This window comes from Aquarana catesbeiana, linkage group LG02 (assembly GCF_042186555.1).
Source record: "Aquarana catesbeiana isolate 2022-GZ linkage group LG02, ASM4218655v1, whole genome shotgun sequence".
Classification (NCBI taxonomy): Eukaryota; Metazoa; Chordata; class Amphibia; order Anura; family Ranidae; genus Aquarana; species Aquarana catesbeiana.
In genome coordinates, this window is record NC_133325.1 from 58,567,223 (window position 1) to 58,586,128 (window position 18,906).

Sequence of the window (18,906 nt, forward strand, 5' to 3'; positions counted from 1 at the left end):
TCCCTTCAGTCTTGCACAGTTGTACCGGCTCCTCTCCTGTACTGAAATTGCTTACTCTGATTTCACTGCACACTGTGAGCTTCTCACAGTGTGCATTGGAAGCTGTGCAAGTCAGATAGAACCTGCCTCATTTCCTGGCTGGAAGACATTCAGCATCATGTAGCCCAGGGGCGTACGTAAAGGGGGTCGCAATTGTGACCTGGCCCCATTCTGCAGGGGGCCTTTGCATCCCCCCTGTATGCCTGGATAGGAGGAGCAGCTGGGGGTGGCTGCATATAGGGGAACTGATCTTTTCATTTTCCTCCTGCAGGTGCTGCCTGTGGAAGGGAGAGGTGGAAAAGTGGGCATTCAGCGGTTGCAGGAAGAAAATGGAGAGATCAGTTCCTCTTTATGCAGCTAATCCTCCTATCTACGCTCAACAGTTTAGGCACATCAAACAACGTTATAGGGAAGCGTTAAAGAGGAAGTAAACCCCAATGGGTTTTACTTCCTCTTTTTTGCTCCCCACAAGGCCTGCAAATTAAAATGGGCTAGTATGCATCTCATACTAGCCCATTATATGACACTTACCTACAAACGAAGCTTGCGCTGTCCCCAGTGCAGGCCATGTCCATCTTCGCCCCTCTTTCTTTCCAGGGCCACAAACTCTGGCTCTGTGACTGGCCGGAGCCGCGTGACGTCACTCACGGGAAGAAATGGCACGGTGATCAGTTTCTTCACAGTGCATGTGCCGTTGAGATTGGCGCACTACAAGTGAAATATCCCCTAAACTGAGATATTTCCACTACCTATAGGTAAGCCTTATTCTAGTCTTACCTATAGGTAAATGTCACACAAAAGGGTTTACAACCACTTTAAATGAAAGTACTTGGACCTATAGAAGAAGCTTACAAACCGGTGCTCCTAGGGGGTCTGAAATCCAGAGCGAGCCAGGATAACATGCAATGGACATCAACCCTGGTCTGGATGAATGCAGAATGGGTCTTTAATGTTTTGAGGCTGACTAGTTTGGTAACTCGAACCTTCAGCTTCCTCCACATATTTTCTATGTGATTAAGGTCTGAAGACTGGCTAGGCCACTGCAGGACCTTAATATGCTTCTTCTTGAGCCACCCCTTTGTTGCCTTGGCTGTGTGTTTTGGGTGATTGCCATGCTGGAATACCCATCCACGACCCATTTTCCATTCCTTGGCTGAGGGATGGAGGTTCTCACCCATGATACATCATCCCTTTGATACAGGGAAGTTGTCCTATCTCCTTAGCAGAAAAAAAACCCAAAGCATAGGGGTCATAGGCAGCATTCCTCCTCCTCAAAACACGGCGAGTTGAGTTGATGCCAAAGAGCTTGATTTTGGTCTCATCTGACCACAACACTTTCACCCAGTTCTCTGAATCATTCAGATGTTCATTAGCAAACTTCAGACAGGCCTGTACATGTGCTTTCTTGAGCAGGGGGACCTTGTGGGCGCTGCAGGATTTCAGCGTAGCGTGTTACCAATTGTTTTCTTGGTGGTTATGGTCCCAGCTGCCTTGAGATCATTGACAGGATTCTCCCGTGTGGTTTTGTGCTGATTCCCCACCATTCTCATAATCATTGGAACTCCATGAGGTGAGACCTTGCATGGGAGCCCCAGACCGAGGGAGGTTGACAGTTATTTTGTGATTCTTCCATTCGCACCAACTGTTGTCACCCTCTCACCAAGCTGCTTGGTGATGGTCTTGTAGCCCATTTCAGCCTTGTGTAGGTCTACAATCTTGTCCCCGACATCCTTGGACAGCTCCTTGGCCATGGTGGAGAGATTGGAATCTGATTGATTGATTGCTTATGTAGACAGGTGTCTTTTATACAGGTTATAAGCTGAGAGGAGCACTCCCTTTAAGAGAGTGCTCCTAATCTCAGCTTGTTACCTGTATATAAGACACTTGGGAGCCAGAAATCTTGCTGATTTATTGGGGAATGAATACTTATTTCACTCATTTAAAATGCAAATCATTTTATAACTTTTTTGAAATGCGTTTTTCTGGAAATTTGTGTTGTTATTCTGTCTCTCACTGTTAAAATAAACCTACCATTAAAATTAGAGACTAGTCATTTCTTTGTCAGTGGGCAAACGTACATCTCAGCAGGGGTTCAGATTCTTTTTTCCCCTCACTGTATATGGACTAACAACAAAGAAACTGAGGTTACAAAGTTCGCAAAAGCGGCAAAAACAATTCTGATGTTTTTACAATAAAAGTTAGCACTATTTCGAAACAAAGTGTGAGTATTCTAAGATACAGCAATAAGATTAAGATGTCTCAAGAGGAAAAATATATTGCATGAACTCGTGGATCTAATGCCCTGTACACACGATCGGACTTTCCGACAACAAAACCGTGGAATTTTGTTTGAAAGTTGTTGGCTCCAACTTGTCTTGCATACACACGGTCACACAAATGTTGGCCAACAATTACGAACGTAGTGACGTACAAGACGTACTACGTGGTTATTCAGCTCTTTAGCGCCACCCTTTGGGCTACTTCTGCTAATTTTGTGTTAGAAGTTTGGTGAGTGTTAATTTGCACTTTTTGTTTGTGTTTTTCATTTAGCTCTATTATTAATATTATTATTATTCTTTATCACTTGAAAAAAAAAAAAAAAAGCCTTTTAAAATTCGTTTGCAATAACTCCATCAGTATCACCAGCAAAGCAGCTTCATTATTATCCCATTAAAGAAGAAGAGAATTGTGCGCTGCATTTGGAGATTTCCTAAGGTGCCACATCATGTATGTTAATTCCCCATTACGAACGCTAGTTTACAAGACCGGCCGCTTCTGCTTCCCAGCATGCGTGAGCTTTTGTGCGCGGACTTGTGTACACACGATCAGAAAGTCCGACATAAAAAATTTGTTGGCGGAAAATTTGAGAACCTGCTAGCCGACATTTGTTGGCGGAAAGTCCGACAACAAATGTTCGATGGAGCGTACACTAGAGGTCGACCGATATATCGGCCGATATTTGGCGTTTTTTACTTAATCGGCATCGGCCGATTGTGCTGATAAAAAAGGCCGATTGTAACTTCAGCCGTGACTTGCAAATGACTTCTGTAATAGAGTCAATGCAAGTTGCCTGAAAGTTATCTTCTCTCCTCCTCTGGGCAGCCTGCCAAGTCTGATAAGATACATTGTATCTCTTCAAGTTCTTTTTTATCAATAGACTGAACTCCGTGTAGGAATTCTCAGTTTAACCATTTAAAGACTAAATCTTTTCTGACACTTGTTGCTTACAGGTAAAAATTCTGTATTTTCTGCTAGAAAATCACTTAGAACCCCCAAACATTATATATATTTTTTTTATCAGAGACCCTAGGGAATAAAATAGCGGTTGTTGCAATATTTTATGTCACGCGGTATTTGCGCAGCGGTCTTTCAAACGCAATTTTTTTTTAAAAAAAATACAGTAATGAATTAAAAAAAAAAACTAAGCAGTAAAGTTAGCCCATTTTTTTTTCGTCCAAAAGTTTTGATTACCTGTTTTTGTGTATTTAATATTTAAGATAGTTTTTTTTTTTTTCTAAATTATACATACAAGTGAAGTGATTGGAGGTTTGTTTTGTTTAATGTTTAAATGTAAAAAAATTTCTGTATCACTTAAGGTTGCTTTCACACTGGAGCGGGCATGCGTTGATGGTAAAACGCTGCTAGTTTTAGCGGCGCTTTACCGTCATTTTAGAGGCACTATTCGGCTGCTAGCGGGGCGCTTATAACCCAGCTAGCGGCCGAGGAAGGGGTTAAATGCGCCCCTGAAGCGCCGCTGCCAAAACGCTTTGCAGGCGTTTCGGCAGCAGTGCGCAATTCATTTCAATGGGCAGGAGTGGTGGTATACACCGCTCCAAAGATGCCGTTTGCAGGACTTTTTTTTACATCCTGCCAGCGCATCGCCTCAGTGTGAAAGCACTCAGGATATCACACTGAGACTGCAGGGGAGCCGTTTTACAGGCACTTTACAGGCGCTCTTTTTAGCCCAAAAGCGCCTGAAAAACGCCCCAGTGTGAAAGGGGTCTAACTGTTAGATTTTATGAGATGAAGGGAAAAAAAAAAAAAAAAAATCGGCCAAATATATCGGCCCAAAAAAAATCGGCATCACATATCGGAATCGGCCACCGCGATTTCTAAATATCGGCATCGGCCAGAGAAAAACCCATATCGGTCGACCTCTAGCGTACACACGGTCGGACTTTCCGCCAACAAGCTCACATCCAACATTTGTTGTCGGAAAATCCGATCGTGTGTACGGGGCATTAGAGCTGCTTGCGTTATAGCAAACAGATAAGATTAGAGGATGCTAAGCAATGCAGAGTGGCTCTTTAATAGACGAATCCCAGGTCAGTCTATAGACCCTTGTGTGATGAATGGTGAGTTATTTATAACCTAACTGGATCTGGATCATACGAAAACCATTTTAACAGTTTATCTTGAAATTTTATTCTAGCTATATATCATTGCATTTTCCAATACAAGGACCCCGGTCGAATTCGTGTTTATTTATTTGATATACACACTTAAATTTTTATTTACATGTCGCATTCTTCCGTGTAATTTATGGCTTTGTGTTTAGATGCAAACACGGGCCAAGGCACAGATGTTGCAAGCACTACGAAGACAATTGTATCTCTTACTGCATTAAGGTACGTTGACAACATCCAAACATCCACGGGTTGGGAAGCAGTAATTGTAACAAGATGTCCAGGAATCCAGCCAGGGGTGGCAGGCGTGTTTCTTTGAAGACCTTTTGTTAAATGAAATTTCTAATACAAACGAACAAACAGACCTTTTTTATGTTATCCCATGTATGCTTAGCCAAAGATCTGGTCCAAGAGACATGAACATTATCACTGTTAATTGGGATTAGGCATTTAATCAATCAAATTAGTTACAATTGCCTTTAACTCGACCTAGACTGTTGAACTCACTCACTGCTGTCTGCATTTAACGTACAATTTTTCCAGTTGGTCAAGTCCAAACTCAGGTTGCTGGTTGACCTTACAGTGATCTTGAAAATACACTCACCGGCCACTTTATTAGCTACACCTGTCAAATTGCGCGGTAACACAAACGGCTAATGGGACAATCACATGGCAGCAACCAAATGCGTTTAGGCATCTAGATGTGGTGAAGAGGACTTGCCGACGTTTAAACCGAGTATCAGAATAAAGAAGAAAGGGGATTTAAGTGACTTTGAACATGACATGGGTGTCGGTGCCAGACGGGCTGGTCTGAGTATTTAAAAAACTGTTGAACCACTGGGACTCCAACCATCTCTAGGGTTTACAGAGAATGGCCCGAAAATTAGAAAATATCCAGTGAGCGGCAGTTGTGTGGAGGAAAATGACTTGTTGAAGTCAGAGGAGAATGGACAGACTGGTTCGAGATGAATAAAAGGCAACAGTAACTCAAATAACCACTTGTTACACCCACGGTATGCAGAATACTATCTCTGAACGCACAACACATCGAACCTTGAAGCAGATGGGCTACAGCAGCAGAAGACCACACCGGGTGCCACTCCTGTCAGTAAGGATGAGCTCTGGCGTGTTCGCATGCTGAACCTGCCGAGCCCACCAGGAAGTCGGCATGGCGCAGCGCTAATCACAATCAGTGAGACATTTCCTGATATGCAGCTGCAGAGATCAGGAAATGTCTCCCTACCTGTGATTAGCGCTGCGTCGTGCCGACTTCCTGGCGGGCTCGGCACGTTTAGCATGTGAACACGCTGGAGCTCATCCTTACCTGTCAGCTAAGAACAGGAAACTGAGGCTACAATTCACACAGGATCACCAAAACTGTTCAATAGAGGATTGGAAAAACGTTGCCTGGTCTGATGAGTCTCGATTTCAGCTGTGACATTCAGATGGTCGGGTCAGAATTTGGTGTAAACAACATGAAAGCATGGATCTATCCTGCCTTGTATCAACGGTTCAGGCTGGTGGTGGTGTAATGGTGTGGCGGATATTTTCTTGGCACACTTTGGGCCCCTTAGTACTAATTGAGCATCGTTTAAAGCCACGGCCTACCTGAGTATTGTTGCTGACCATGTCCATCCCTTTATGACTACAGTGTACCCATCTTCTGATGGCTCCTTCCAGCAGGATAATGCACCATGTCACAAAGCTCCAATCATCTCACCACTGGTTTCTTGAACATGACAATGAGGTCACTGTACTCCAATGGTCTCCACAGTCACCAGATCTCAATCCAATAGCGCACCTTTGGGATGTGGTAGAACTGGAGATTCGCAACAAATCTGCAGCAACTGTGTGATCCTATCATGTCACTATGGACCAAAATCTGAGGAATGTTTCCAACATCTTGTTGAATCTATGCCATGAAGAATTAAGGCAGTTCTGAAGGCAAAAGGAGTCCAACCCGGTACTAGCAAGGTGTACCTAATAAAGTGGCCAGCGAGTGTATGTTTAAAGCAAAATTATCGTCTTTTTACAGTTCACTTAAACACACATTAGCTTAATGCAAATTATCATGTTTATGAATCTTAATATTTTTAAAACCGGGTTTCAGTATATGATGCACTATAGAGCCAAAAATTTTAGGACACCTGATCATCATACCATTATTATGGAGTTTACACCCCCCCCATCATCATCCCCATCTGCCACTCACTACCTTTGGAAGCTGTAACGGCTTCCAATCTGTCTTTTGGGAAGGCTCTCCATAGGATATTGGAGTGTTTCTGTGAGAATTTGTGGCAATTAAGCCAAAAAGAGAATTTGTGAGGCCATAAACTCACACTCATTGTTCCAGTTCTTCCCATGGAGGTGCAGTAGAGTTAAGGTCACGGCTCTATGCAGGCCACTGCCACCCGGGTTCCTCCATACCAGAGTCATTAAACCATGTCTTGGAACTGGTTTTGTGCACAGGGGCGCAGACATGCTGGAACAGAAAAGGCCTTTGCTAAACTGTTACCCCCAAGATGCCTCAACTCCTGATACGGTAACATTATTCTGGATACGAGGCCGGGTATCTCTTCTATCTATGTTTGCAAATGGAGTTTTCTAAATGATGTATGAACGATATTTTTTTTCAGGGGTTCATTCGAATGTTCAGCGTTGGGTATTTGATCCAGTGCTGCCTCCGGATCCCGTCTGCCTTCCGTGTTATGTTTACAAAACCTTCCCGATTACTTTCTCTGTTCTACAATAAGGAGAACTTTCAGCTGGGGGCTTTCCTGGGTTCCTTTGTCAGTATTTATAAGGTATGTAGGCTATAAACGTCCACTACTGTACGTTTTTTTTTCTTTTGATTAATTGAAGTAACGTGGGACGTGTGCATAGAGCATCTCTAAATTTATAACATGATTGAGGGGTGCACTTACCAAACAAAATTCTTTCAATTGCATATTTAGCAGGCCAACAGATAAGGGCAAATCATTGTAAAGTTTTCCATACACTTTAAAGAGACCTTGTCAGTCTCTAGACTCTAGAAATTATTGTACCTGAATTCACCTCTCCGGTGGCCTCTGTCCACCTCCCCTGCATTCCAGCACTGCAGCTGGAGTGTTGGGTGCCTGTGTTCCCTGCCACATGCTGTCACTGCTTCCTCTGACCCCTGTGTCACTTCACGTCTCAGCAGTCATGTAGGGGTCAATGGAAGAAACCACAGCACAAAGCAGGGGGCAAAGGCATCCAACACTCCCAGATGTGTTGAGTGCCAGACAAACTCACAAAGGTTGTAATGGTAGTGGAGGGAAAGAAGGAGAGACAGGCTCCTAGACTGACAAGGTCTCTTTAATAACATTGGGTATGGCTAATAACCATTCCATGGTGTACTAGAAAACATATGATAAGTTATAATATAGTCTTTTTGAAAACAAGCACTGATGTCTCTTTGTGTACTTGTTTTGTGACTGCAGGATCTGGAATCCTGTCCATTTGGTCAAAAAGATAGGCCTAACTTTGTAGTTGTGTTCAGCTAGACTTTCAAAATTATGTTTTAACTGGCTCTAAGTGAATGTTAAGTGGATGTTTCCAAACATGGATTTATTGGTTTATTTAAAATATAGGAACAGATATTGGTGTAAACTTGGAAACCAATATAGTGTAATGTACATAGATAATTATTTATTTATTCAGGGCACCAGCTGCTTCTTGAGGTGGGTGCGGAACTTGGATGATGAGCTTCATGCCCTCATTGCTGGTAAGTCCTATGGCAAATCTGTGAGTAAAAATAAATCAATCTTTCACTCTCTCTCTCATTTCCGTCTCTCTCTTTTCCTTTTCTTCTTTCTCTCTCTTTTCCTTCTCTCTCTTTCTGTCTCTCTCTATTTTCCTTCTCTCTTTCTTCCCTCTCTCTCTCTCTTTATATATATACATTTTCCTTCTGTTTCTCTTCCTTTCTCTTTTCCTTCTTTCCCTCTCTCCCTCTCTCTCTTTCTTTCTTTCTTTCTTTCTTTCTTTCTTTCTTTCTTTCTTTCTTTCTTTCTTTCTTTCTTTCTCTTTCTCCTTTCATTCTCTCACTTTTTCCTTTTCCCTCTTTCTCTTGTCCTCTCCCCATCTTCCTTCCTTCTCTCTCTCTCTCTCTCTCTCTCTCTCTCTCTCTCTCTCTCTCTCTCTCTCTCTCTCTCTCTCTCTCTCTCTCTCTCTCTCTCCCTTCTCCTTCTCTCTCTCTCTCCCTTCTCCTTCTCTCTCTCTCTCCCTTCTCCTTCTCTCTCTCTCTCTCTCTCTCTCTCTCTCTCTCTCCCCCCTCTCTCTCCTCTCTCTCACCCTCTCTCTCTCCCCTCTCTCTCCCCCCCTCTCTCTCTTCCCCCCTCTCTCTCTCTTCCCCCCCCCTCTCTCTCTCTTTCCCCCCTCTCTCTCTCTCTTCCCCCCTCTCTCTCCCCCCCTCTCTCTTTCCACCTCTCTCTCACTTCCACCTCTCTCTCTCTTCCACCTCTCTCTCTCTATTTTCTCCTCTTTCCTTCTCTCTTTCCTTCTCTCCCCCTCTTCATTTTCTCTCTCTCTCCCCCCTCTCTCTATTTTCTCCTCTTTCCTTCTCTCTTTCCTTCTCCCCCCTCTCTCTCCCCCTCTTTATTTGCTCTCTCTTTTTCCTTCTCTCTCTCTCTTGTTCCTTCTCTCTCTTATTCCTTTTTTCCTCCTGAATTGTTAAATCGGACATAGTGTTTATCTTTTTTCCCAGGGTTTCTGGCAGGGCTCTCCATGATGTTTTATAAAAGCACCACAATCTCCATGTACCTGGCATCCAAATTGGTAGAGGTGAGCCCCCTAGCCACACAGCTGGGAATATTTGCATGCAGTGTAACTGAGTAATGAAGTGACAGATATCAGCACTGATAATGAGTGTTTCAATTAACTCTAAAAAGACGGAATCTTCATGTTTTATATGTGCAGCTGGCACAAGGCACATGCTCCCTTCATATTTTCTGAGCGAAGGATCATAAAGGAACGATACATACAATAATCTATGGGGTAAAAACTAGATAAGGGAAAATGGTGTGGTTGAATGGAAAACTGTATCTGTCTCTGTAGGGAAAATATATATATTTTTTATATACACATTTTTCTAGGGTGTTTTAAAAGTGTAATATATATACTCCTACTTCTGTACCAACAAAGTCCCTCTTCCTATATTTGGTTTTCAAACATAACGTGCTCTATAACGTACAGAATACTCCGCTCATTAATTTCTCTCTGCCTTCTGTATCTAAATCATCTGACCATTAGTGCAGCTACAGGGAAGCTTTTAAATGGTAAATATACAGCGCCTGCTCCTCCTTTATACTAATTCCTCTTTAGGCTATACCCGTGTTTGGTTCCTGTATGTGTCTATAACCTTGGAAGGATGAATTCCCTGTGAATTTACATTACTTGCATACGTGCATGTTTGTTTAAACCAAAATACATTTAACTTTTGAAAACGTTGCACCCCCTATGACGAAACGCGGCACGATGATACTCTCAAACGTCACTTCCAGCCAGGAGAGCGGTACGCACGATATATGCTCCACGGATACCACTTCTCCATACCAGTAGGGCTGATGATTTTTAGTGAAGCCGGTTTTGTCATATAGACAGTTTTTATACTTTTAAATATATTGTAAGTTGCTTTTTTACAATAAATCTGAAGATATTATTCTATGAGGAGCTTTCTTTCCTATACATCACATGCTGCACACCATTTATCCTGGGAGCTTTGGAGCCATGATGGAAGGATATCCACCACAAAGGAGTTAGTGGAGGACATCAGAGGATACCACATTGGGTTTGGTCCCCAGCAAATTACCTAAAGGCACAGAAGACTCTTTTTTTGCTATAAAGCGAAGGAGTTTAGCACATCTGGTGAGTTTAGATCTTTACACCACCCCAAGCGGGTGGATGTATTGACATCGTTGGACACAAGGAGCACTGTAGCACCTTTTTTTGCACAAACAAGGACTTTATTGCACTTATATCACCATATGCACTCTAATTACTGTCACTCTCTATACATTGATGCAATATATAGTATTTATTCATGCACTTTAATAATTGTCACTTTAGATACAACGATGTATCATTAACTGTATTTTGGTTTAAACAAACATGCACGTATGCAAGTAATGTAAATTTACTGGGAATTCATCAATCCAAGGTTATAGACACATATAGGAACCAAACATGGGTATAACCTAAAGAGGAATTAGTATAAAGGAGAAGCAGGCGCTGTCTATTTACCATTAAAAACTCACCTTGCCCCACCTGTGGGGACAATATTGGACTGCAGCAGCCCAACCATATTGTTACACAATACCAAGGCGCAAGTGTCATTCTATATCAATAGGGAAGCTTTGTTACCGAATGCCGCAATTTATATTCTAACGCAGCACATGCATGGGTGCTGGAAATAAGATTTGAATTGCTGTTGCTGCAACATGACCGGATCTCAAAAAGAAAGCTTGAATCCAAAAGTCAAGCAAAGCAAGTCATATGCAGCCTCAGAACACTCATACACAATACTCAAAGCAAATAGAAACCTCCAGACTTTTAAATTAGGAGTAAAACATGCTTCCGATGCAAGTCAAATGCAGAAGAACAATGGAATGCTATTCAAGCCCCTAAACAAAATTTGCGAGAGAAACATTCAGGAGCAGATAGTATAATGTTCTTATGGAGGGGGTCAGGTTGGAGGCTCCATACTAGCTAAAGAGAATATATAACAAGAAGAAAAAGAAACTTTTTTTTTTTTTTTTTTTTTGGAGGGGGGGAGTTTGAATAGAGGAGATAAGGGTTGAAATACCAGTTTTTTGTTTTTTTCCTGTCCTGTTGGGGTGATTTCTCTTCACTTGTCCTGAAAAGGCAACAGTAAGTGAGATGATATCTATACAAAGTGAAGGGAATTCTGTCTTAGACGGTTGTCACCAAAACAAGTGTCCTCATTGGAAGATTTCCTCTTTATACCTGTTATAGTGACAACTATAGTTTGGGGATTTTAAAACACTTTCTGTCTCGTCTCTTGGCAATGGTCATCAGGACAAATAAAGATGGCGAATCTCCTTAATGGAAAAAACAAGAAGCAGCCATAAAAACCTATTGTGCAGGAAGGAAAGGGTTATGCCACTTCTATTGGATCCAGTAGCCTGTTCAGAACTGTTCTGTAAAAAACCCAGTGTGTTTGATGGTTCAGAAGGACCTTCTTCATCTGCTTGAAAAGAGAGAGCATTACAGACTAAGGGAGTGGGGGGATAATCCTGAAAGGTAAACAGAGTATTTATCAGAAAGAAAAAACGATAGCCTGCTTCAGAACATTCTCTTTAACCTTTTTAAGCCCTGAAGAAGACGGTCCTTCAGAAACCCTGGAAATGCGTTGGCTTTTTTTTTTTTTACAAAACACAATTCTGAATAAAAATATTCCCTGGACCTTTTACAACTGGCTAAATTAAAAAACATTTTAGACTATATACAATGGGGACGGAAAGTATTCATACCCCCTTCAATTTTTCACTCTTTGTTATGTTGCAGCCATTTGCTAAAATCATTTTGCTAAAAGTTCATTTTTTTCCTCATTAATGTTCACACAGCACCTCATATTGTCAGAAAAGCACAGAATTGTTGACATTTTTGCAGATTTATAAAAAAAAAACTGAAATATCACATGGTCCTAAGTATTCAGACCCTTTGGTGTGACACTCATATATTTAACTCAGGTGCTGTCCATTTCTTCTGATCGCCCTTGAGATGGTTCTACACCTTCATTTGAGTCCAGCTGTGTTTGATTATACTGATTGGACTTGATTAGGAAAGCCACACACCTGTCTGTTTAAGACTTTACAGCTCACAGTGCATGTCAGAGCCAAGGAGAATCATGAGATCAAAGGAATTGCCTGAAGAGCTCAGAGACAGAATTGTGGCAAGGCACAGATCTGGCCAAGGTTACAAAAAAATTTCTGCTGCACTTAAGGTTCCTAAGAGCACAGTGGCCTCCATAATCCTTAAATGGAAGACGTTTGGGACGACCAGAACCCTTCCTAGAGCTGGCCGTCCGGCCAAACTGAGCTATTGGGGGAGAAGAGCCTTCGTGAGAGAGGTAAAGAAGAACCCAAAGATCACTGTGGCTGAGCTCCAGAGATGCAGTTGGGAGATGGGAGAAAGTTGTAGAAAGTCAACCATCATTGCAGCCCTCCACCAGTCGGGGCTCTATGGCAGAGTGGCCTGACGGAAGCCTCTCCTCAGTGGAAGACACATGAAAGCCTGCATGGAGTTTGCTTAAAAAACACCTTAAGGACTCCAAGATGGTGAGAAATAAGATTCTCTGGTCTGATGAGACCAAGATAGAACTTTTTGGCCTTAATTCTAAGCGGTATGTGTGGAGAAAAACAGGCACTGCTCATCACCTGTCCAATACAGTCCCAACAGTGAGGCATGGTGGTGGCAGCATCATGCTGTGGGGGTGTTTTTCAGCTGCAGGGACAGGACGACTGGTTGCAATCGAGGGAAAGATGAATGCGGCCAAGTACAGGGATATCCTGGACAAAAACCTTCTCCAGAGTGCTCAGGACCACAGACTGGGCCAAAGGTTTACCTTCCAAAAAGACAATGACCCTAAGCACACAGTTAAAATAATGAAGGAGTGGCTTCACAACAACTCTGTGACTGTTCTTGAATGGCCCAGCCAGAGCCCTGACTTAAACCCAATTGAGCATCTCTGGAGAGACCTAAAAATGGCTGTCCACCAACGTTTACCATCCAACCTGACAGAACTGGAGAGGATCTGCAAGGAGGAATGGCAGAGGATCCCCAAATCCAGGTGTGAAAAACTTGCTGCATCTTTCCCAAAAAGACTCATGGCTGTATTAGATCAAAAGGGTGCTTCTACTAAATATTGAGCAAAGGGTCTGAATACTTAGGACCATGTGATATTTCAATTTTTCTTTTTTAATAAATCTGCAAAAATGTCAACAATTCTGTGTTTTTCTGTCAATATGGGGTGCTGTGTGTACATTAATGAGGAAAAAAATAAACTTAAATGATTTTAGCAAATGGCTGCAAGATAACAAAGAGTGAAAAATTGAAGGGGGTCTGAATACTTTCTGTCCCCACTGTATACTTTAACATTTTTGACTATTAAATGCTATTAAAAAAAATTGCAGCCTTAAGAAATGTATTGTGTTCCATTTTTCTTGTAGATTATGTACTTCAAGGGAATTGAATCTGGGAGGTGTCCATACTTCCCCCATGCAGATAGTGTCATCTATGCAGTGTCTACGGCTATCTGCTTCCATGCAGTAAGTACTTAGGAGAAATCTACTTTCATATTACATGTTTTAAATTGTTTTAAGACATCTGATTAACAGAAAAAATAATAAAGTGTTACTAAACCCAGGACCCTACATTCACTATATCTGGTCTCCCACAGTACACAGAACATGGAAATGCAATCGTTTTAGTAAATATAAACTGCTAAATACCTTTTCTCATCAGCAGTATATAGCAGTCGTGTAACTTCTATCAGTGTCTGGTTAAAGCTTGTAGGAGGAGTTTTCATTCTCCTCTGACTGTCCAGTGAGGCTGCAGGACCCCTGACCCTCTGTCTGGTCAGTGCTGATTGGCCCTGTGCTGATCACATGCACCCTCCCAAGAAAAAAAAAAATCTTTAACAATATACACCAAACTGAGCATGTGCAGCTTGTCCCCTAGCCTCTGTTCTATCAGTAGATGGATTGGGGACTGTGGAAGAAGGGGATGATCAGAGAAGACAGGACCAAACAGTCTTTTTACACAATGCAGAGGATTAAGTATAACAAGCATGCTTTACTGCATATACAGACTGATTTTACTGTTGTGGGCTTAGTAACACTATAATGCAAGACAAAATATTAAAAAAAAAAAAAAAACGATCATGTGTACAAAAAACCATTGGACTTTAGTACAAAGATGCATACTCAGAACCAATGCAAAAGATCTGACAATACAGAAGTTGATCAAAGGGTGGCGTCGGAGAATTGAACGTCCTCTTTTGAAGTGTCGTCAGTACGTTGAAATGTCACTACGTTCGTGTTTGTTGCCTATAAAGTCCTGCCGTGTGTATGCATAACAAGTTTACGGCCAACGCCCTTTGGACAGAAATCCACGGAAAAGTTTGTTTAAAGTCCAATCCTGTGTACGAGGCTTCCCTTTTTTACAACCAACCACGTTACTGAACTGTTGCCAATTAACCTCATTTGTTGCAAAATGTTCTTCCAGTTCGTACCACTTACTTCGCCAGGTTTTTGTTGCCCTGTCCCAACTTTTTTGAGACATGCTGATGCCATCGATTTTAGTTTATGTGGTATTTACCGTGCGTTTGATATTTTTGTAGTGTATACCGCATAAACTGATCGTGAATTCATACCTTTTCATTATCGTATGTGATTTTTGGATTCAATGAATCACATGATCGAAATATTGCATGCTATAACCGTTAGTGAAGTGAGCCTATAATGTGCAATGGATTTCTGGAGCATGCAGATTGTGTCTGTTCACAGATATAAGACGTTCCTGTAACACCCTCTAGTGGTTAAATGATAGATGACGTGATTTGATTTCTGTATTTTTATGTCCTTTAGGCTGTTCTGGAAGTTCATAATCTAAGGCCTTCTTATTGGAAGTTTCTATTAAGACTAACAAAGGGCAGGTAGGTTTTTTTTATGTAAATCTGCAGTGAGTATTGTATTTGCATGCATTTGATGTTATTCTGGCCATATTTGTAGCAATCAAGTGCAATGATTATTAATGATAAAAAAGTTGAATCTGTCAAATTTGTCAGACATCACTTGCACTAAATTGATGTAAATTTTTCATCCTGATGAGGGGTGATGAAAAATCCAATTGAGTTAAAAAAAAAAAAAAATTACCTTGTGCAGATCATTTTTGTCATATTAGATTGTTCAAAGCAACCAGATCCAGGATTGATCATTTGTCTTTACATGTATGGCTTTGTAGTTAAAGCAGATCTCTACTTAAATGCCACCTTTCCTGGAGGAAGTGCTGCTCTAGGCTCCTTTCTTTGCTGGTCTAGTTAAAGTGGAGGGCCACCCTAAAATAGAAAATAGCATGAAAAATCTTTAAAAAAATTAAAAAAAAAAATAAAAAAAAAAAATTTTTTTAAACTTACCTGAACCCTTGTTGCTAGGCAGTCTTCCTAATCTGCCTCTTCCTATTCCGCGGCGTGTTCTGCTCCTAGCTGAGCGGCCCCGTTGCCTTCTGGGAACTGTGTGTGTTCCCAGAAAACCACGGGGCCATTCACAGATCGCCGTGCCGCTCGCACGGGCGCAGTAGGAAACTGGCAGTGAAGCCGCAAGGCTCCATTGCCTGTTTCCCTTACTTAGGATGGCGGTGCCGGGACCCGAGAGCCGAGGGACGGGTCTGCCTCGGGCAGCCGACATCGCAGGCACCCGGGACAGGTAAGTCTACTTATTTAAAGTCAGTAGCTACAGTGTTTGTAGCTGCTGACTTTTAAAAAAAAATTATAGTGGCCGGAATCCCGCTTTAAGTTGCCATGTGATTTCTGGTAAACAAGAGGATCAAAGTCCAGAATGACTCAGCTTCTCCTTTAACAGAGATCAGTTGACCAGATAACTAGGTCAGACATATGACCAGAAATGAGCCGGGAACAGTATTTTCTCTAGGAAAGTTAAGTATTTTAGCATTTTTTGAGCCTTTATTCATACCAGCAAAACTTTATACACATATTTATATTTTGAGTATAGGTACATTCTAAACTGCAAAACATATTATACAGCAAATCCTCCTGTGGAAGGAAATATTTGTATACATATTTGTATTTGTGTCTATTTCGACTTCCAAGCTCTTTATACAGTAAAAGTTTGGATTGCGAGCATAATTCGTTCCAGAAACATGCTTGTAATCCAAAACACTTGTATATCAAATTTCCCCATAAGAAATAATGGAAACCCAAATGATTCGTTCCACGACCATTTAGGTCCTTCAGTTTATAGTCCATATAAAAAGATTATAGCAATGTGTGTAACCATAATTTGTCCATCCACAAATGGAAGCCTCCACAAGGGGATTAGAAGCAAAATCCAGCAGGAGCTACAGAGTAGAAAAGAGAAGAGAGGCGCCTCTAAGTGTAGCAATATGATTACATTTAATGAAGGTACAACATTTAGCAACTTACATGGTTGATGATTAAAAGAGGCACATCTAAGTATGCAGGCATCCGGGGTAAAGCTGTCCACATAGACCATACCCCGCACCACCGGCTCTCACCGCTGTCAGTCTGCAGTCGTGATCAGGAAGACTACCCTGCAGTAGAACGATCTGAAATCAAGGCTTGAACCGCTCGTGGATCGCAGCGTGGAAGGGACAACGTCGATGGCGATGCAGGGGATGTGGTCTATGTGGACAGCTTTACCCCAGATGCCTGCATACTTAGATGTATGCAGGCATGTTGTACCTTCACTAAATGTAACCATATTGCTAAACTTGGAGGCGCCTCTCTTCTCTTTTATTCTCAGTTGTGACATGACGCTACTTGTATATCAAGACATTGCTTGTATATCAAGCCAGAATTTATTAAAACATTTTGCTTGTCTTGCAAATTCTCTCAAACCAAGGTTTTACTGTACTTTTCTGATCCCTGCATGATTTGCATAGCTAGTAATACCGTAGATAGTCGCATTCAACTGGACTTCTGTTCTGTAATATTGAAGGTGTTTTGTCGCCCATCCAAGCAACTTCTTCAGTTCCAGTAAGTGTCAAAAATCTACCTCAGCATTTATATCCACACAGCTATCACCAGCACCTCAATCCAATTACCAGTCTGTGTCAAGGCAGATGTTGATTGTCCATAAACAAGACGCGGTGTGTGAAAATTGAGGAAACTTTCTGTTCTAGTTGCATTGTCCCATCATTTACTGGTTAAGACTCAGCAGTTTTTCTACACCTTAAAGTGGTTGTAAATGCAGAAGGTTTTTTACCTTACTCCATTCTTTGCATGCAGGTCCCCCCGTAGCGCCTCCTAAATAATTACCTGAGCAGATCTCTATCCAGCCATGTGCATGAGAGCCAAGGCTCTCTCGTTCTTCATTGTCTCAGATGCAGCTATTGGCTCCGCTGCTGTCAATCGAACCCAGTGACAAGGGGGATGGGGCCGTGCCCTGCCCTCGCTCTATGTGTCTTATGAACACACACAGTAGGGCTCCTGAGCGAGCGCGCATCAGTGCCCCCATAGCAAGCCGCTTACTCAGTGGGTACTCTGTGGGGTACTTAGTGGGGTACTCATCTGCCTTTCAAATAAGATGCTGTTTTAATGTTTCTACCCTGCCTATTTGACGACAATGCACACCTTTAGCCATGTAACTCAAACGATTAACACCTATGCAGACTTTCTGACACCAAAGTGTGGGATTATGTAACTAGTACAGGGGGTTCCCACTTGCCTTTCTTTTCTTGGACAATCAACATCCACATTTTTAATGGTGATTGGATCGAGGTGTCTGTGCTACCTTTGTGGATATAAATTCCGGTGTATGTTCCACCCTGACCTCCATTAGAAGAAGTAGTTTGGATATTTTATGAAACACCTTCAACATTACAGAACAAGTCCAATTAAATGTGTCTAACTACTGTTAGCTCTACTATGACCTAGGCAAATGAGAGCCTTCATGGACATACATTATGTGGAGTGGCTCAGTGATGGTAAAACATAAAAATCTATTCAGAAGGAGATTCTTAAGAAAAGTAAACACAAAGCTTCAGACAAAACTTTTTTCATTTTATCTAAAGTGTTAAGTGTTAAAATCCCGCTGCAGTTTTTTTTTTGCCCATATCCTAGTGCTTCTGTATTTTTTTTTTTTTTTATGTTATTGGGATACAACTAAAGCCTCGTTCACTTTTGTGCAGCTTTGCAAGCTGCTTTTTGTGTGGGCAAGGCAGAACCATTTATTTGAATGGGCTGCCATGCCTCCTGAAAAAGCAGGGAAAATGTCCCTGCTCCATTTATGAAATTGCAGCCGCACGGAAACCACAAGTGCAGTGCGGTTCCCAGTACATCTCTTTTGTTTTTCTGCATGGGTAGTTGCGGCTGTGGGAACAGGTGTGAACCCACAACGGAAACCATCTGCACAAGTGTGAACCACGCCTGAAAAACAAATTTAAACCCAGTATGCTTTGCAAATGGAATGTTGTGATTGGACTACACCCTATGATAAATGTTTACTAAAATAAATAATTTATATAAATAATAGACAGATGCGAAGCATTTTTTGAAAGGACAGGTCAAATAAAAATGATTTAGGAAGAGTGCTGCTGCAAACACTAAGCTTTTATATCTGGTGACCTCTAGGTACTAGTGACATGAAATGTTCACCACATGTCGATAACAACCCATGCAATCCATACATACAAAGAAACCAAAACATATAAGTTCAGAAATTAG

The 18,906-nt window shown here is 41.7% G+C and overlaps 1 protein-coding gene across 1 annotated transcript in view; it reads left to right on the forward strand.

Moving 5' to 3' along the window:
• Positions 1-18,906, forward strand: part of TMEM135 (transmembrane protein 135) — a 523,462-nt gene that overhangs the window by 493,705 nt on the left and 10,851 nt on the right. Inside the window, exons 9-14 of the mRNA XM_073612956.1 lie at positions 4,598-4,667; positions 7,082-7,249; positions 8,127-8,190; positions 9,169-9,245; positions 13,652-13,750; positions 15,071-15,138. Coding sequence (XP_073469057.1) covers positions 4,598-4,667; positions 7,082-7,249; positions 8,127-8,190; positions 9,169-9,245; positions 13,652-13,750; positions 15,071-15,138 — 546 coding nt within the window. The remainder of the gene's footprint in view (positions 1-4,597; positions 4,668-7,081; positions 7,250-8,126; positions 8,191-9,168; positions 9,246-13,651; positions 13,751-15,070; positions 15,139-18,906) is intronic.